The 19,924-nt window shown below is 47.7% G+C and overlaps 1 protein-coding gene across 3 annotated transcripts; it reads right to left on the reverse strand.

Annotated features, from left to right (window-relative positions):
• Window positions 1-24: 24 nt before the first annotated feature.
• fer1l6 (fer-1 like family member 6) lies at window positions 25-19,525 on the reverse strand. Of its 3 annotated transcripts, none has more exons than XM_030111715.1 (46): window positions 19,138-19,525; window positions 18,409-18,491; window positions 18,142-18,250; window positions 17,988-18,042; window positions 17,032-17,163; window positions 16,884-16,946; window positions 16,710-16,788; window positions 15,556-15,712; window positions 14,805-14,991; window positions 14,509-14,610; window positions 14,346-14,436; window positions 13,543-13,660; window positions 13,231-13,459; window positions 12,559-12,667; window positions 12,002-12,260; window positions 11,160-11,280; window positions 10,802-10,902; window positions 10,615-10,717; window positions 10,418-10,537; window positions 10,165-10,317; window positions 9,914-10,085; window positions 9,658-9,782; window positions 9,407-9,541; window positions 9,175-9,324; window positions 8,870-8,977; window positions 8,718-8,780; window positions 8,537-8,635; window positions 8,187-8,397; window positions 7,830-7,945; window positions 7,627-7,749; window positions 7,378-7,423; window positions 6,672-6,716; window positions 6,344-6,441; window positions 5,475-5,603; window positions 5,257-5,397; window positions 5,056-5,183; window positions 4,608-4,778; window positions 3,946-4,100; window positions 3,701-3,843; window positions 2,508-2,596; window positions 2,334-2,432; window positions 2,127-2,247; window positions 1,744-1,864; window positions 1,422-1,579; window positions 851-951; window positions 25-376 (listed from the first exon to the last, which is right to left on the reverse strand). In XM_030111715.1, the coding sequence occupies exons 1-46, from the start codon at window positions 19,152-19,154 to the stop codon at window positions 196-198; spliced, it is 5,616 nt and encodes a 1,871-aa protein (XP_029967575.1). In that variant the 5' UTR covers window positions 19,155-19,525; the 3' UTR covers window positions 25-195. The 3 variants fall into 3 exon arrangements, with proteins under 3 accessions (XP_029967575.1, XP_029967574.1, XP_029967576.1); XM_030111714.1 differs by having other exon boundaries at window positions 7,627-7,752; XM_030111716.1 differs by lacking the exon at window positions 6,672-6,716 and having other exon boundaries at window positions 7,627-7,752.
• Between the last annotated feature and the right edge of the window lie 399 nt (window positions 19,526-19,924).

A 19,924-nucleotide genomic window follows, 5' to 3' on the forward strand; every position in this document is an offset into this window, starting at 1 on the left:
AACAGAACCGACAGGAGGAACCCCTCCGAAAACAAACACGCTTTATTAGAACAAATACAAACAGGTCAGACATTCAGTGGTTCATGAGGAAATATTTCAAACGCTGATTTATGCAAAAAGATCAAATGTGTTTTGGAACACGTCAGTGGTCCATGTGAGGGTCTTCAGGATGCCGGGGGTCTGAACCGGGTCGGCTCACCCGTTGACGATCTTCTGCGAGATGGCTCCGGGCAGCGTGTAGACGAGCAGGGCGAGGAAGAGCGCCGTGATGAGCAGCACCAGCGCCATGATGATGTACTTCTTGTAGCTCTTCCACACCAGGTGGAAGAAGCACTTGAAGGGGTTCATGAACCAGGAGAAGGAGGTGTCGGGTCGGCTGTGAGAGGAGACGGGCTGAGAGTCAGTCAGGACCGGAACGCACGCTCCGATGTGGAAATGGATGAGTATCATATCATTATCGGTGTCATATAATTTTTGTAATTCTTAGACATTGCGTATTGTCTGATTATTGCCTCATATTCTTGGTATAATTTCAAATGTCATCGTTCGCTGATGACACCTGGAACTTCATCACTGTGGGACAGGTATAGTGAAACATCTGGACGGGTCTCTGCCAGATGATCCAGCTCCATCAGCTGCTGTTCCAGAACCTTCTGAGAGTCTAGTCTGTTCCTCAGGTTCTTTTCTCTCTCTCAACTCTTTCTGATTCTTATTCTGATTCTGAATTCTGCAGTGGAAAGTTTGTCTTCCTGGAGACATGTTTCTGCTTCTGCCTGTCGGATCCAGCGGTTCTGGAGGTTTTCCTGTGAACCCAGCAGCTCCACCAAACACCTAAATGTGCGTCTCTCACTTGGGTTTGGGCAGAGGCTCCGGCTCCTTTCGGGCTCGACCAACCGGATTCTTCTCCGCCTCCTCCGCCGTCACCAGGTGGAACTCCGCCTCCACCTTCCCCTGCAGGAAGCATGCTGATCACACACCTGTGTCCTGTATGTGCATGTGTGTGTGTGTGTGTGTGTGTGTGTGTGTGTGTGTGTGTGTGTGTGTGTGTGTGTGTGTGTGTGTGTGTGTGTGTGTGTGTGTGTGTGTGTGTGTGTGTGTGTGTTCTTGTATTTCTATCCTTGTCGGGGCCAAATGTCCCCACAAGGATAGCAAAACGTGTAACGACGTGCCTTGTGGGGACCTTTTTCCGGTCCTAAGTAGGAGAAACAGTGTTTTCTTGACCATGTTGTTGTTACTGAAAAAAGTAAAAGTGCAAAAACATTTCTTTAGGGTTAGGCTTTGTTGTGGTGTGGGTTAGGGTTAGGGTAAGGGTCAGGGTTAGGGGCTAGACATGAATGGGAGTCAATGGACGGTCCCCACAAGGATAGAAATACAAGACTGTGTGTGTGTGTGTGTGTGTGTGTGTGTGTGTGTTCACAGACCGTCAGCTCTCCACCCTTGCTGAAAGGCCACCAGCCTCGAGCTCTCTTCTGCTGGAAGATGGAGATTCTCTCCGAAACGTCTGTGAGCAGATCCAGCTTACAGGACTTGGCTGTCTTCGCCCCACGATGGAATCCATGGAGGTCCAACTCCAGAGCACCTACACGCACAAACACACACAGATTCTCGGGTACAAAATGCATGAAATTAACATTAACAGGCAAATAATCCATGAGCACGAGCTCAGCAGCTGCTCGGTCTGAGCAGATGTTCTGCAGCAGGGGAGAAAGAGACGCTTCAGAGTGTTAAACTCTGATTTCTCACCCAGGAAGTCGTCAGAGGACAGCGTCTCGAAGTCCCACACCTGCAGGATGAAGATGGCGGGAATCTTCTGCTCCGTTTTGTCCAGGGAGAAGATGCTCTCCCTCTTCCTCACCACCACCACCTGATGGAGCCACAAAGGCAGAACAGCGGTTTCCCCAGTGAGGCTTCAGCAGGGACGCATTTCAGAGAAGAGGAGCATTCACACTGCCACACTCTGAAAATGATGTTTCCATGTCGATCCACTAGTTGGAGCTGTTGCTTGTTTTAGTCATGAAACCACACACACAAACACACACACACACACACACACACACTGCAGAGAACAATACACTCCAAACATGAACAGCAGGAGAATGCAGACAGACCACAGGGTTCAGGTTCACCTTCTCGGCCGGCAGGTAGCTGAACGGAACCACCATGCGCCAGTTGAAGTTCCCCTCACCGGTCAGGGAGTTGTAGTGGACGTCTGTTTCCTGACGATCGTCCTCCAGGCCTTTGAGCCAGCTGCACACACACAAACACACACACACACTCACAGTTTGACAAATACATCAGCTGTGTCACCCTCCCTCACACACATGCGCACACACCCTTTCACGTAGATATCGCTGGATTGCTGCCCAGTCAGGAAGCTGCTGTCCTCCAGAATCACGTCCTCCGTGTTCCAGATGATGATTCTCAGCTCGTACCTGAACGCAGCACAGAGACGTCAGTACAGAGACATCAGGGACACCTTCAGGTCCGTGGACAAAACCAGTACTCGCCCTTTTGGTTTCCGAGGAGAAATGTCCACTGACGGTCCAGGATGAGGCAGGTCCATTGGAAACATGTCCACCCACATCTGGACCTGTCCCTGCAGGAGAACATTCTGATCAAACAGTGTCTCCTCTGTCCCTCTGATGACGTTGAACATCTAAGACCAGTCCAGAACTGGTCCAGTGTCCAGCAAAACACCACACCAGTTTGAAACAGGTTCAGATCGTCCTAGATCGGTTCAAACCAACAAATAATCCAGTTTACAAGTCCAAAAAAAAAAATAATAATAATAACCCGGTTCCACATGAACCTGGAAACTGACTGAGTCTGTCTGAAAAGAATTCAAGACTGAGCAAAACCACACATCAGCCCTGTTTCCACGGCAACGCCTCAAGTGACAAAAGTGTGTCTTTCATTCAGAAAAGTGTCACGTTTACACGACAATGATTTGAAAACGATGTCCAATGCAGGACCAGAACTAAACAAGGACGAGGAGTAGGCGCAGGAGAAAGTTGTCCACACAAGTCGCCCAATTAATGTCGTGAAGCATCATGAAAATGAAGAAACGAAAAGCGTCAGGATCAGAGTACTGAAGAAGTGAAAGGTGCGATCAGAGCAGAGGTGGTCAACCACTGTGATAGATTAAAACATCTCTGCTGTTGTTGTTTGATGTTGGACGATGCTCTGTGAATGCAACTTCAGATTGAGTTGGCAGGTAAAACTACTGTCAGAGCGTTAACAGATATTTTCTCTAATATTTTAGGTGAACTTTTAAAGTTGGTCAGTTCAAAGCTAAAACCTGACGAAGGGCCAAACTCGGACCCCTCAGTTGGTACTTCAGGTAAATAACACACTCTTTTTTGGAACTTCACTGTTAATCAAACAATGTTAAAGCAAACAATAATAAAAATGAATAAAATAAAAAATGGATTATTATGGTGATACACTGAAGATCAGCTGGGCTGAATAATTTCTTTATCAATGTAAATGACAGATTTCTGTAGTAGCATTATATCCACTACTTTTTCTACATGTACAACTAAATTAACTGATTTTCTCTTGACTGTGTCCCTTAAAGACACGCAATCATTATAATCTGTTAATACTTGACATAGAATGTTTCACTGCTGCATTTCAGTACCATCTGAATATCTAAAAGCTTGGTTTTATTTTGGCGGTGACCCTGTGAGGATGGTATTACCTGGTCCAACCCAGGACGGGCTTTGTTGAACAGGGTTCTGGTCTCGATGTGTTCAGGGACCAGTTTGCATCCCACCCCCGGGATCTCGGCCCAGCGGTGCAGGATCTTCAGGGACAGGTGTTCGTAGGACTCCACCGGTTGGTCTGAGGCGTGAAAACAGAGACATGGTTCTCAGACGGTGGTGACAGGATCAGACTGAACACAGCTGTTTTCTCCCCTCACTTCCTGCTGGAAGCGAAACACACCTTCGTCCATGAACAGCGTCTTGCCGGTGAAGACTTTGTCGGCCACGGTGATGCGCCCTGGTCTGAAGGTCGGACCTTCCAAGCCGTTTTCTCTGCACATCTTGGACAGCAGCTCCGACGGCTTCAGGCAGTCTCTCCAGGCATTATAGCCATCTCTGTGGCACAGCAGGAGGTCAGCAGCTCATCCCTCAACACCTCAACCCTTCAACAAACGAGGGAAACTCCTCACAGAGTCCCCTCAGGCCTCCATCCCATAGCAGGAGGAAGGATGCTTTGTAACAGTGGTGTCAAACTCAGATCCTGGAGCCCTGCATGTTCTCCATCAATACACCTGAGCCTCATGAACGTTCATCACCGAGTTCAGCAAGTTCGATAACAAGCCTCAATCAGCCGTGTTGAACAGGGTGACATGGAAAACATGTAGAGTTTCACACCTCTGGTCTATAATCTGAAGTTAGGAGGAGGAAGATGCTCTATAATCTGAAGTTAGGAGGAGGAAGATGCTCTATAATCTGGCTGTAATAAAGAGAAGGGTGCTGAGCTGTAACAACAAATTTAAATAAAGATACATTCAACTCCGCTGAGTTTTTAAAAAGAAGAAGAAACTTGTAAGATGTAATGTAAGATTCCCTAACGACCCCACACCCTACCCCATCACTCACATACTGTACTCCGTCGGGAGTCCGCAGGTGGCTCGGTGCCGGCTGTAGAACCGGTTCTCCAGGTCGATGCGAGTCTCTCCGATCAGGTCGTCTCCTCCCACCAAGTCAAAGTCGTAGATGAGCACAGTCAGCAGGGACTCCTTCGGAAACGTGGCCTGAAACTCAAAAGACCTGGAACAAAGAGAAGACGCTTCACAGTCAGACACGGCTCCATGTCTGGATGAACCCATCAACCAATCACAGTGCACAGAACACCACAGCGGCGCTGGACATCTCCAGTTCCTGATCCAAAGAACCGGCTGAAGCAGTCCAAGTCTCGTGATCTGAAACTCTCATTCTCAGCAAGTCCACATCCAGCACAAAAGCTCTGAGTAGAAGTTCTAAACCAGACCACTGGTCCCAGTCCCACTGCTGCCCGGTGGGTTCACAGACCCGGCGGCTCAGGTACCTTCCAAAGACGGGGTTCAGCTGTTTGGCGATGTAGTTGTCTCTGTCTTTGACCTCATTTTTCCCAAGTCGAAGGACAATGTAAGGATCGGCCTTCCCATCTGGGTCGGCAGGGTGAAGGTTAGACGCCTGTGAGGAAGAGACACAACAATCAAGACCTGACAGAAACCAGACCGGAGGCCGGCACCCCGCTGCCACTCACAGACACGATGTAAACCCGGATCAGGACTTGGGTCGGGCTGTTGGGAGGGATCCCTCGGCTGACCCTGAAGTCTCCCATGTCGACGGCCTCGTCCCAGTCGTCCCCCTCGTCGTCGGAGAGTTTGTAGAGGCAGAATCGGCCCTGGGGGGGCCGGAGGGAACGGTGAGCCGTGGAGATGAAGCACAGACCAGCACAGACCAGCACCGGCCTCGTCTCACCTTAAACTTGCCGACGAACCGTTCGTCGCTGGCTCCGTCCTCCTCGTTGGCTTTCCCTCTGAACAGCTCGTACGTGTTGACCCAGTCATCGAAGGGGCCGAACTGCGCCTCCAGCTCTTTGCTGTACAGCTGCACACAAACACACAAGCAAGTCGACTGTGGGCCGAAAACGTCTGGAGGTCAGACAGTCGACTCCGACTCTCTGACCTCCAGGGTCAGCTGCATGAAGTCTATTTTATTCTTCAACAAACCTGTATTAGAGATGTGTAAAGTTTGATCTTGACTGGAATACGTACAACTTGGGTTGTCAATTAGTTTTCTTAATCAGCAATAATTTTCTTAATTGTGATAATTTCATAATTGATTTGCATGTTTAAAATTCAATTTTTTTTTGCAATTTTAAGGCAGTTTTAAGCCCATAATTTACAGCGTCCATTAGTCAAATGAATGCATAATTATCTGATTTAGCCAACATTAAATACATTTAATTTAATCCAATTTGCTAAATTAAATGAATGCATTATTATTAAGCATTCATTACTCAATTAATTTAAATTCAACCAATCTGTGTGAATTCTGCGTGCAGAATTCACACAGATTGGTTGAATTTAAATGAATTGTTAAGACTACCCTGGAGGGACTGATTTCTCACCAGAGTGTCTTAATTAGCAATAAAATCAACACAAGGAAAGAATTTCCTTTTTGACGTTTTTGAATTTTATTTCAAAATAAAGTTCCACTTAGACCAACTTAAATGTCTACATCAAAAACGGTTTTAAATTTGAAAAAAAAAAAAAAAGAAAAGCCCCAACGAACGCTGTGATTAAATATGTTTTTATCTTTTTGCCTCCACCTCCTCCTCCTCCTACCTGCAGTGTGGCGAGTTTTGTGGGCAGACTGACGTTGGGCTCTGATGTTTCCTTTCCTTTCTGCTTCTTCTTCTTGTCTCCGTCCGACTGGCTGCTGACTGCAGAAACAAACCCTCACATTTCAGGAGATCTTCAGAAACCTCAACGTGACATCTGACGTGTAGATCAAAGCTCTGGATCTGTGGAACCGTTTCATCCTGAACCCTGTTTTTATTCTGAGGAGGTCTGAGATGGGCTGCATACGACCGAGATACCGATCAGGTCAGCGACCCAGCAGCCGCCGGTGAACCTGAGCCACCACTGACCGTTCGGCAGTCTGAGTTCTTACCCAGGGAGTCTATTCCATCGTTCAGCAAGCTGTGGTACTGCGAGGCTGCAACACACAACAACGTGTGTGTTGGTCAGGGGGGAGAGAACTGTTCGATTCAACCTGTTCACTATAGCTAATCTGAGCCACATCACTCAAAATCAAGGTTGTTCATGATGGTGACGTCTATCCCAGTACTGAATGAAATAAATTTGTTTCAAATCATAGATTTCTGAGAGCTCTCCTAATTGCTGGTGTGAGGTATCTGCAGGAGGGACTTAGATCCTGTGGAAGAGTACAAACAAGCAAGGATTTATCTGAAGAGCATGCAAAAACAAAATCTGATGAATTTACTGTATGAGCTGAACGAGCAGAAAACAAGCCCTTTGTTCAGTTTTGTTCAAAATGACCAACATTTGTAGGTCGAGCAGCAAGTTGAGCAGAGCAGCAGTCTGATTAGAAACAGCAGTAGCGGGATTAGCAGGGCAAAAGCAGGTTCAGCAGAGCAGCAGGTTTAGGCCTGTATAGACTCTGCGATTTTGGGCCGTCCCAGACAAACTAACGTTAGAGAATCATGGCAGTATCTTTGGTTTTGGCTCTAAATCCGTGGTACTATGTTACTCTGTGAAACCGAGTCAACAACGGCCAACAGCAACCAGTTTAACAGAGCAGCAGGTTTAACAGCAGGTTTAACACTAAACTGTGAAAAAGAGCTTTAATAACAAACCTTTTTCAAAGACTTGAGGGAACGGAGATTCGCCCTTCTGTTTGCTCTGAAACACAAACATATCGAGATGAGATGCTTCATAGCTCAAATCCGCTTATTTCCAGTCATTCAGCTATTTTGTGGGTTTGCATTTTAAGCCTCATTTCCATAAAAATATCTCAAGTGAAAACAGGAAATTTTGTGATTATATGCAACGGCACAAATGCTGAATTTGATGTAGTGTTGTGCTCATTGGGATGCTAGTTGGACCTGTTTCTCCACAGAGGCGTAGTACTTGGACCACCAGTCGATGACGCACTCGGCGGTCTCGTCGGCGATGGTGCGTTTCCTGCGTTTGGTGGATCGTCGGCGGCTGCTCTTCATTCTGTCGTCCTGCTTTGAGTCAGCGTGTTTCAGTCAGCAGAGGACAAGACGCAGTACTTTTGTTGTGGCCATGTGTTGAGAATGTCCACCTTTCTCTTTGGAGTGGGAGGGGCTGAAGGTGGGGCTTCTTCATCTACAGTGATCAGGACATCCTGGTTGTTGATGGACGCCGTCTCTGAAAAATCTTGGGACATTCCAGCTGAAACTAACCAGAGAAAAATGGATATTAGAGTGTGTTAAGTTTATACATTGAGAAAGCTTCTTTATCATAGTCTGATCCTGCAGAAAGTCTCCCCTCTGAGTCTGGATCTGCAGGGTTCTTCCTGTCCACTCATGTTGAATTGTTGGGTTTTTTGCAGTGAAAGTGTTTGCAGATGACTGTTTTGTAATTGTTGCTGTATAAATAAAATTGAACTGAAATTTCTGTGAGTGACATGATCACAAACCCTGGGCGCTGTGTGTCTCTGAGGTGGTGGCCGGTTCGGGTGTGTGTGTGGGAGTGGGCGGGGCCACAGGCAGGGCCACCGGCGGGGTGTATCTGAAGGCCTTCAGGTTGTTGATGATGTGGTTTCCCACCAGTGTGCTGCGGCCGAAAGCTCGCCAGTCCACCACCGTGATGCTGAGTGGAGGCAGGAGGTGCTCGTTCTCTGGCAACTCCTGCAGAGCAACAGCATTTAAATCTATTTCAAATTCAGGAAATACATCTTGGAGAAAATCTTGAAGACCTGAAATGACAGATTTCAATTTGAGAAGAGACGGATAGTCTGAGACGGTTTAGGAAGAGAAGATGTGTTACCAGCTCGATGATGTCTACCAGAGTGGAGAAGTTCGGGTTGGATTTATACTTCTGAATGACGGAAGAACGTAAAGTTTTCCCAGAACACTCGATGAAAACCTGCAGAGAGAGCCAGAACATGAACAACCTGTGTGTGTGTGAGTGTGTGTGTGTGTGTGTGTGTGTGTGCATGCCTGTGTACCTGTGGCCGATCCACAGACAGAAGCTGGACCTTCTTGAGCTCTCTCAGACCCCAGAAAAGAACCTACCATGAACACAGCAGGAAGTTTTTGGGTTAAAGTCACAGAGATGATGTAATCTGAAGTAATCTGATTTAATCTGAAGGAGTCCAACCTCCAGCCTGTAGGTGCTGAGAACTGGGCGAATGTTGGCAGGAACACAGAACAGGCCTCCTTCCTGTTCCTCTAAGGCCGGCAAGATCTGCTGTCCGGATGCTGGGACCTACAGTCATCGACACCATCACCATCATCATCATCATCATCATCATCATCATCATCATCACCATCATCATTATCATCATCATCATCATCATCACCATCAGTAAAAAAATCAAGGTAAAATTGTGGTAAGAAATTTAAAAAAACTATATCATGAAACTTTTGTCAATTAGAAATAAAGCGTATACAATGCCTTCGAACCTGCAGCAGTTCAAAGGCAGCCAGCAGGTCTCCTCCAGGCGTGCTCCCACAATGCAGTGGGCTGTACTTCAGGCTGGGAGGTGAGTACTGGTCGGACAGCAGACTGACCTCAGGCACCGCCACGGTGGAGCCCAGGTACTCGGCCTTCCCCTGCACACAGCGCGGCAGCGGGCGGGGTCACATCCGGGCCGTCAGACGGCGCCGGGACACGTGCGCGGAGGGGCGGTCTTACCAGCGCGTCGTCGTCGTAGACCTCGATCAGGACGCGAGGCGGCTCCTGCTGGATGTAGTCCAGGCCTCCGCTCAGCTGGAGGCGGCTCATCTGCAAACACTGGTTCCAGGTGGGACTCAGAGTCTGACTGATGATCTGACAACAGAAACACGACACAGTCATGAGAGAGGACCGGTTCAGTCGGAACTCAGCGGGAGGAACAGGAAACGACTGACGTGGAGGCTGAAAACACACCAATGAGAGAGACTCACGTTGGTGGTTTGGCTGTGAGACATGAAGGTGACCCGAGCGAACGGGTCCGAGAGGCCCGTGTTATCAGCAGCGATCAGACCGCGAGCCTGGTACATGTGACAGCGCAACAGGAAGTGATGTGGGCCTGGGTCATGGACACACACACACACACGTTTTGAACAGTCAGAATGATTTATGGTATACACACACACACAAACACACACACACACACACACACACAAGTGTAGAACAGTGTGTGTCATGTGCTGCTCTCACCGCTACACCTCAGGTGTGTTGGTGGGTTGCTGGCGTTGGCGCCCCCTGTGGCCGGAGTCACTCCTGCAGGCAGGTCCACCAGCATGTGACCCGAGTCAGAACAAGCTCCGAACCACAGATACACGTCCAGCTTGGCCTGGACCGACAGGCCTGAGACACGCTTCCCAGGGGGCTGCGCACGCACACACACACACACGCGTCAGTGTGTGTTGACCTGTGACCTTGGCGTGTCCTCGGAGACGACCTCTCACCTTCAGGAACAGGGTGATGATCTTGCCACAGTGGACTCCTCGGGCCTCCTCGCTGCTGGAGAACAGAAGGTCGCGGGTACGAATCCGTGCGTAGGCCACACGCTTGTTGTTGCTCAGCAGCCACACAAAAGTGTCGGGCACCGTGTGCTGTGGCTGCAGCGCCACAACACACACACACACACACACACACACACACAGAGTTAACGTCCTGAGAGCGTCTCAGGTCAAAGCAGCACATGAAGAAGAGTGTTACCTCCTCGACCAGGAAGCGCAGTCTGAGCGAAAGCTTCGTTGAGTCCTGCAACATTTCCTTCAAACCACCAAAGTTATTCTTCCGCTCTCTGATTAACTCCGCCTCTCCAATCATACTCTCCTGAAACACGCAGAAGAGGAACACACATAAGAAGGTGTGTGTGTGAGTGTATGTGTGTGAGTGTGTGCCTTTCCCACCAGCTCCTGCTTGCACATGGTCAGTCGTTTCCGGTCCAGCTGAGTCAGGTAGCTGGACTTCAGCTCGGCCTTCAGTTTGGCCTCGGCTGCAGCGATGAAGCTCCTGAAGCAGAGTTCACAGGTCAAACACACACCTGCTGCCATCGCCACAGCAAACAGAGGGGGCGCTGCGGGGCTCGGACTCTACCTGGAGTCCCGACAGAAGTCTCTGAGGACGGAGCTCAGAGTCAGCTCAGCCTGAGGGTCGGCCTTCCTGTGAAGCTCCGCAGCTTCACACACACCTTCATCCTACAGCACACACACGCACACACACACACACAGGCACAATTACACATCAAACATTCACAAAACATCCACAAATAAGCAAAAGCAAAACATCAAACTAGACAAACTGTGAAAAACATCAAATTAACACGCTGAACACAACTGTGAAACACTGAAACAAACTCATCGTTTGAGGAAAGGCACCACATAACACACACACACACACACACACACACACACACACCAGCTGAAAAATGAAAGGCGATAAGAAGGACACGTACGAACAGCACGGCGATGTTGTCCAGCATGTTGGAGGTGTGCAGGCGGTAGGTTCGGTTCTCCCACTTACTCAGCACAGCGATACACGGCTTCTGCTTCACCAGAGGCAGATACATGTAGTACCTGCAGACGACACACGGTCAGAGAGCAGCTCCGGACACCACAAACCAAGAGAAAACACACAACCATCGTCTCAAACAATCAAACCTAACACTGACAAGCAAATGAGACAATGAAACAGAAGCTTCAGAAAGAAATCCCCAAAAACACGTGAAACAAAATGTACATAAAACAAGGGACAAAAATGACTTCAGACAACAGAAAGAAGAAAGTCCATCCAGAAACATTTCTTTTAACTACCACAAGAGTTTTATAAACTTTCAGACAAAAACTTTCTATTCTGAGAAGGTTAAAGTTTTAGGCATCAGTTGTTTCCATGACAGCGGAGCTCGGAGACACCCGAAATGCAAACATTTGAAAAAACCTCTGGTTCTGTGTCCGTGGAAATGGGTAAAATGCAATGTTTCTGAGAAAGAGTTTCCATTTTTGCACTTCACTTGAAGTCATTGCAGTTCAAACAGAGCCTGAGGCTCTATTAAAGCCAGTTTATTGCAACTTCAAAAAAAAAACAAACATAGTTTAAAGCAGATTTAAGAGCTGATATGAAGTAACCTACAATGTCTCTAAAGCATAAATGAGACCGTTTGTAATGACGAAGCAACTCCTCATTGTTTTCATGTTGTTTCTGGACCTGCTGGTGTTAAAATACGCTGCTGATCATCACGTTGTAATGGCACTGACTGGCCTGAGGGGGTGCTGCAGTCTGCACGGGAGCGGCCCTCACCTGTTTCCCTCCACAATGACCGGCTTCTCCGGAGGCGTGGTGGACCTGGAGCTGGACCCACTCAGGGTCTCTGGAGCGTCTCTGGGCAAGAGCGGCGAGGAGGGGCTGCTGGGGGAGGGGCTTCGGGAAGGGGAGGAGCCAAACAGCTCACTGGTGTCCGGGAGGTCCAGAATAGGTCCCCTTCTCCGACTGATGCCGGGACTCCTGATGCCCATGGAGGGCTGTGCCGGCGCAGACTCCAACACGTTCCCGAAGTTACCTGATCGACAAAACATGAATTACCGTACGAGCACGAATGAGTCAAAAAAGTGAAACTCAGCACTTAAAAAATAAATAAAACAGGCCGTTGAGCAAAACAAGTAAACGGTCAAAGTTAGATCAAAACTCCATCAGAACACAATCGAAGCTAGTCCAAAACTAACCAAGTCTAATCCCAGTCCAAAGCCCTCTACCTGTCCCACATATCAGTCACTAGCCATCAGTCACCAACCATCAGTCACGAGACATCAGCCATCAGTCACCAGCAGAAGGTTCGTTGACAGACACTGTGGACTCACCCTGTGAGAACTCGAAACTGATCGGTTTGTCCCCGAGCTTCCGGTCGATCATGGTGGCTTCGAACACAGCACCGAACAGCAGGAAGCTTTCCTGGTGGTCTGTGTTCATCTGCACACAGACACAGAGCGGCGTTGACATGTCTACAGTCGCCTGCAGTCACACTTTGGTCACATAAAAGGAAAAACGATCAAATGCCTTTCAGCTCTTGAGACTAATGTGTCCAGAAACAGCCGTTACATTTCTAAACAGTCGCATGAGTGTTTCCAGGTCTGAGGGTGGAGCACATTACAGCCAAGAGTCAATCTCACCAACACACTGAGGGTGGGGCACATTACAGCTGAGCTTCAATCTCTACAGTGTGTGTCAAAGGATCCACTTCAAAATCTGACTACTGCTCTAGAAAGCTAGTTAGAACTAGTTAACTCCAGACCAAACTATAATATCAATAAACAAATTTAACAAGGAGACAAAAGTCAACGAGGACGAGGTTTTCAAGCACAGTGTACACACTTGTTGGCAGGTGTTTATTTCCATTTATCTTGTCTTGAGTCCTTGACTCAAAGCTAATTTTTGTTTTTACACTAATATCTCAAGCTTTTCTGTGCCACATGTTTTCAGTTAGAAAGAAGTAATGGATCTTCAGGATCCAGAAGACTACTGTGGGTTCTCACCGGAGGAGGAGAATCAACAGGCAGGACATCAGCAGCAGTGGATTTTCCTTTGTCCTCGTCAGCTGCCCCTCCTGCTCCTCCTCCACCTCCTGCTGTCGTCTTTCCATCCTTCCCTCCAGCTTTTCCCGCCTTGGCGTCTTTTGTGGGTTTAGCAAGCCGGGTGAGTTTGGACTCCGAGCCGGTTCCTCCCGACAGGATCTCCACGACCAGCTCCAAGTAGATCCGACCCCTGATGCCAGCAGCGACCACACTTGTTCTCAGAGGGAAACGTAACTCATCCTGAAAGTGCCTCAGCCCGGCTCGGACACTGACCTGTAGGAGACGCCTTCGCCGATGCCCTCGTTCAGCTCGGCCGCGTCGTCACCCAGGCTGAAGTTTCGAGCGGAGCCGTAAAGGTTGATCCAAGCTGGACCGAACGTCGGTAAAAACCCTGCAGGAGAAAAACCATTCAGGGTCTCAGTGGTTTTCTGCAGCTCAAATAGATGTGAGACCGAGGCCGTTTGCAGGATGTTGTTGCGTTTTAAAGTTTCACGTTTAAAAGGTGAATGGATTTGCACTGTTAACCACATTCACACACTAATGGAGGCAGTTGCCATGCTCATTCCATCCACTAGGAGGAGTTTGAGGTTCAGCATCTTGCTCAAGGACACTTCCACACGTGAACAGATAGGAATCGACCCTCCAACATCCTGACTAATAAGAGACAACCTGCTCTACCAACCGAGTCCGTCCCTTTATTTGGCAAAGTTTTGAAAGCAATGTCTGTTTCCATGGAAACGACCATCTACAGGGAGACAGAGCCCGAGTGTTTTAAAAAAACTTCCACTTTGGAAGCCAGAGTTGAGTTTTCTGTGTATCCGACCTCAAGCTCTGCTCGATGTTGGTAATCTCAGCATGGATCTGGATTGGAGAGTAAATCAGCAGTATCACATGTCAGTACCTGGAGAGTCAAACTGATCCAGGACCACAAAGTTTGTCAAAGTCAAAGCACACAAGTCCATATCGAGAAGTTATGGAACATCTTTGTTTCAGACTGGCAAAGCACTGACTTTCATGTCTGTAAGCTAACAAGCAGGGTGTTCATGTCGTGCTCCTGTCCCTCTGTGTCTCTGTACCTTTGTCACCATCCTGTTCGTTGGAGATGCGTCTTAGGTCGAAGTAGTGGGTCCCGATGGCAACGTCGCTCATGCTTCCCTCGTCCCAGACCTGTGAGGAGTCGCAGAGTCTTCAGTTCTGTTTTCTCTTGTAACCTCTGACATTTACGGATATCATCCAAACCTGTATCTTCAGTCTCTGACACAGCGGAGGAAACATCTCTGTGAAGACGATCTGCTCGTTCCACACCGGGTCCGCTGTGGACTTCTGAGTGGACGTGCGACCCTGCGAGGGCACATAAAGCTCTTTTACATGAGGACAAAATCTAAATGTGGACTGTGGGTTTCTGAGATATGAGTATGCTAAGCAAAAAAAAAAAAAAAAATGTTTTCATCAACAAAAACTGAGTGCTGCTATGTTAGGTTTAAATACCAAGTGAAATTAATAAGAAGTCAGACATGGTCTGCCCGCAGACCCACCACCCGTTTGAAGAAGCTGACCACCACGTAGGGGTCTATGAGCGCCGTGTTGTCGCCGATGAAGGCCTTGGTGACGTTGGCCATGATGGAGGAGCTGTTCCGGGGAAGGCCTTCAGCTCGAAGCACCTTCAAACAGAAGCGAGCCCACGGTCGCTCGGAGGGAAAGCCCTCGGGGATCAGCAGGTTCCTGAGAGCCAAAAGAAAACATTCCACCGTGAGATGATCCACTTTAGAGCCGTCTGAACCTGTGGCTGCTCTGTGTGGGCTCCAGTCTGTCCTCATCCCGCTCTGACCTTCAGCAGGTTTCTTTTAGTGTCCAACAGGAGCTCTAGTTATCATTGTGATCTCAGATTCTCTACGCAGCGACCAGTCGCCCTCAGTCCTGCTTTCAGATTTGTAGCAGTTCCTTATATTGGTGAATTGGTAAAAAGGCTTCAGTTTCTGTTTGAATTAGCTGGTAGGGCTGGGGATGGGCGATTTCAAGGGAAAACAAAAATGTTGTTGCGTTGAGGAGTCACTGAAAACACAACTTTTTGAAAAATGCCTCCAAAGGTGGAACTTTCTGAAAACGTGTGAAAACAAGTCTTTCTGGAAATTCTTGGCTCATTCCTGAGTTGACAGGGGATGTGTTGCTACTGTGCATATACTGTGCATTTAATGACACTCAAGGTAAAGTTACACTAAAGAAAGAAACACAGAGGGAGACAGATGTTCAGAGTTCAGTCAGAAAGAGAGACAGACGATGTCGTACTTGTCTATCTGCTCCTCGGCGTCGCTGGCTTTCGGTCCGGGCTGCATGGCATCTCCTTTGGCCGAGACACTGATGTCACACTTGACGTAACCTTTGACCCCTGTGCTGATGTCTGCAGGATTGGTCAGCATGGCCCATTTATTGATGAACTGATGACCTGAGCAACAGAGGGACAGACTTATCATCAGCGTCGGCATCTCCAGTACAAACAAAGTCTTGTTCATTTTTTAAAAGATAAGTTCAAAAACTTTTGGGATCTTTTTGGAAAACACCAAAACATTATAACTGGAAACTCTGAAACCTCCAAACCTTAAATCTCAAAAACTCTCAAGTATGCAAAGCTTCAGAAACCTTTAAATGTCTTAAAACTGTCTAATATTTGGAGAATGATGAAAACGTCAACATCATGAACACACACAGATCTTCAACTGTGCCAGAAGCTTTGAAACAGCAGCCCTCAAAGCTTGTAATACCTCCACAACCTAGAACTCTACAAGTGTCTGAAGGCTTTAACACCATCCACACTTCAAAACCACCAGAACCCTCAAAACCCACCACCAATTTCAGAGTTCAGATACCTGAAAAACTTTCAACACCTAGAAAAACTCAAATATTTCTGGAGAGCCAGAGTCAGAGGAGGAGACTTTCTGCTATTTCGGTCAGGGTGAGGAGAGTGAAGGAGAGAAAAGTGTAGGTCAGACAGACAGACTGTGGAGAGGCATTCAGACCCTGGTTTGAGTAGGGGGAGGGTTTTGTCATTCAAAGTTTATGGAAAATGAATTTTATGTATGAATTCACAAAACGTGTCCCCATTGAAAGATGTGTTCTTGGAATCCACAATATACAGCTCTGAATTTGAATATGTGGATTGGCTTATAAGTGGCAGTCACGATTTAGAACCCATATTCAAAATTGAAATTGGATTCCGATTCTGGTTCAGAGACTCAAACCCTAAAAGTTTCTTGTATCAATATCATGACTGTACCAAAAAGTTTAAAACAAACAGCTTGAAAAACCCTTAAAAAAGAACTAGTGAAAAGATAGGAAGAGTTCAAATCTCCAAAAGCCTGAAAACCGTGTGCACACATGGTGAAGCCTGGAAGTGCTCCATCTCCTGGACCAAGGAGATCATCAGATGACCGGCAGGTAGATACCTGGCTGCCTGTAGACCGTCCAAACGTCCAGCTTGAAGGATCCCACACAGAAACTTCTCAGCATCTTGGAGTGCATCACCTGCACAGAGAAACAGACCGAGAGGGACGTGTGAGGCCAGATATGAAGCCGGGCGCTCGGCTTCGCTCAGCCGGACACAAACGTCTTCGACGCACCGTCAGCTTGATGACTTTATCAAAGAAGACGTCTCTGTGGGCGAAGAAGTCGAAGACAAAGTACTGCCGCAGAGAGAAGAGGAAGAGGATGAGGACGATGAAGGCCAGACCTTTAAAAAGTGCTTTCAGATCCTGCTGCTGTTTCCACCTCGTTATAAAACGGAGCGTTGGTTCCTTCTTTCACACTCGTCTGTTTCTTCTCGTCTCCGATCTCGATCACCACGCTGGGGTCGATGTTTTCGCCGACCAGCTGCCTCGCCTCCGTGATGTTAACAGCAATCTGACAGGAAAAGGTGGAAACCCAGAGTGATGTCCATGGTCCCAGCATTTCTACCAAAAGAAAACTTTAAAGATGGCAGCACTCACTAAGGTCTAGAGCAGTATTAAGATTCTCATACTGAAGAAAACCCAGTGGCTGAAACTTTACTCAGAGAGGCATTTTTGGGCCTGTTTCCACGGCAACGCATTGTTTTGGATGTGTGTTTCTATGACAACAGTGCTGAGAACCAAGGAAAATACAATTTTGAGAACACTAAGATTCTACTTCCATGGAAACCTGGCAAAACTAAACTTTTCAGAAACTGGTCATGGTCCCATGATCCTGTTCCTGCACCTGTTCCTGATTCTTCTCCTAATCCTAGTATTATGCATATCTCGTCCTGGTCCTGGTCCTCGTTCTGGTTCTGGTCCTCCTTCTAGTCCTTATCCTAGTTTTCTAAATATCTGGTCCTGGTCTTGGTCCTGGTTCTGCGCTCTACAGCCAGAGTAAACAGTTGTTGTGCACATGTCTGGTAGATGGACAATAAGAACAATGGTTGCCTGTGCTATTTAAATGATAATTTATTATTTACTCCAGGGGTGGAGCACAGGACCAGGACCAGGACCAGGACCAGGACCAGGACCAGAGTTTCAGAGAGCCGGGACCAAGACCAGCTCTTCCGAAAAGTGTTTCCCGGTTTCGACTGAAATGCAGCCCCTGAGCATTTCCAGAAAGTTCAGTGTCTCCGGCAAACGAGGCCTCAGACCTCCGGTTGGTTCTGGTTGGTGGCCCACAGGCCAGATGTTTGATACCCGCCTTTACAGACGCCTGGTCAGGATGGTTACCTGGAAGCTCTGAGGTTTGCTTTCACTGTCCTGGATACGAGTTTTCAGTTGGGATCTGAAGAGAAAAGCACACAATATAATGAAGAAGAAATAGATAGATAGATAGATAGATAGATAGATAGATAGATTGATTGATTGATAGATTTTGTTGAACCTCTTCATGTTGGGGTTGATCCTGCTCCTCTGAGGAAAAATTTCAGGCTCTTCCTCCAAGTCCTCATCCTGCAGAACAGATGGCTCGGACGGAGGTAACAGGTCATGATCTGCACATACAGAGGCAGTGACACACACACGCACACACAGATTGTTTCCATGTGGTGTGCAGGATGTTGTGTGAGTTTCTGGGTGGTTCAGTCCAGACGAGCCATGATGACTGTGAGTGTTTGATGAAGGCGGCTCCAGGTCGCTGTCCAGGTCTTACCTATAGCTCCTCTGTTTGCCAGGACCAGGTCTGTGTTGACTTTCTTCTTCTTCTTCACTTTCAGGCCAAACAACTTCCCCTTTCTGCTCACAGACACACAACATGTGCACTCAGTCACCCAGTGAGTGTGTATGTGAATGAATGACTGAATGAATGAATTAATGATCACAGTTGATTGATTAATGGTATTCCCATTTTGGTCATCAGCTTTCTGAACTGTTATCCTTCTTAATTCAGTTTTCACAGCTTGTCTAAAAGTCAAACCCATTGTACCCTGGATCTAGAGCAGATCTGGAGCTTTGCAGCAGAGGTTTGACATCCCCACATGTGTATGCATTTTTGAGTGCAAGGGGGAATTTATATTTTGGGTTCTGGTTGTCCCTGGTATTACTGTCAGTCCATCATCTTCCATCCAACCTCTTACATGTTGGCTGCTGTATGCAGACAAAACAGACTCGCTGTTGAGTCACTTGTGACTCTGTTGCTTTTGCACAGTGTGTAAAACGCCAAGCAAAACACATCTAGTGGAAACAATGCCATGGTTCCACTCTGGATCCACTCTGGATCCGGTCTACATCCAGTGTAAAATGGGCTTTCCAGTGAGCTGCTACATTTCAGGATGTTTCCGTGAATCACAGCTGAAATGAGTTTCTCTCTGTGGGATTTGTCAGATTTACACCGTGAAGCCGGTTTACTTTGGATTAATGGGATTAAGAAGCTGGTTCCTACCTGGGCTTGGTCTCCATGGTTACAGACGGATGGGTTTTATCAGGGCGACACACTTAACTGCATCTGGTCCACTGATGAGTTTCAGATGGTTTTCAAAGGACCTTCAGATAGTCTTCAGAGGGGCTTCAGAGGGTCTTGACAGGGTCTTCAAACGGTCTTCTATGGAGCTTCAGAGGTTCTCTAGATGGTCTTCAGAGGGTCTTCAGAGGTTATAGGGTCTTCAGACGGTCTTCTAAGTAGCCTTAGAGGACCTTCAGACGTTCTTCAGATGGTCTTCAGAGAGTTTTCAGAGATGCTTCAGGAGGTCTTCAGAGGGTCATGAGGGGGTCTTTAGAGGAGCTTCAGAGGATCCTTAGAGGAGCTTCAGAGGGTTTTCATAGTGTCTTTAGAGGAGCTTTGTAAATGAGCAGAGAGGCTGAGGGAGCTCCAGACTGTTGTTAGTGGACATGGAGGCGTGAGGAGAATGGGTGGAGCAGGAGTCCTGTGACCAGGATGTGGGCGGCTGGCAGAGTTAACAAACCCTCCTCTGGTAAACATCTTCCTTCAAAACTCCTCTGAACAAACACCGTCATAGAACCCCTGCAGGATAAACCAGGCCTTACATCTGTAGCAGACTCTCAAAAGTCATCCATCCATCATCCACCCATCTGTCCGTCCATCCTTCCATCCATCCATCCATCCATCCATCCATCCATCCATCATCAGTCCACCCAACTTCCATCCATCCATCCAATACCGCTTCATCATCCAGTCACATGTCATCCATCCATCCATCATCCATCCATCC

This window comes from Salarias fasciatus, chromosome 16 (genome assembly GCF_902148845.1).
Source record: "Salarias fasciatus chromosome 16, fSalaFa1.1, whole genome shotgun sequence".
Taxonomy (NCBI): domain Eukaryota; kingdom Metazoa; phylum Chordata; class Actinopteri; order Blenniiformes; family Blenniidae; genus Salarias; species Salarias fasciatus.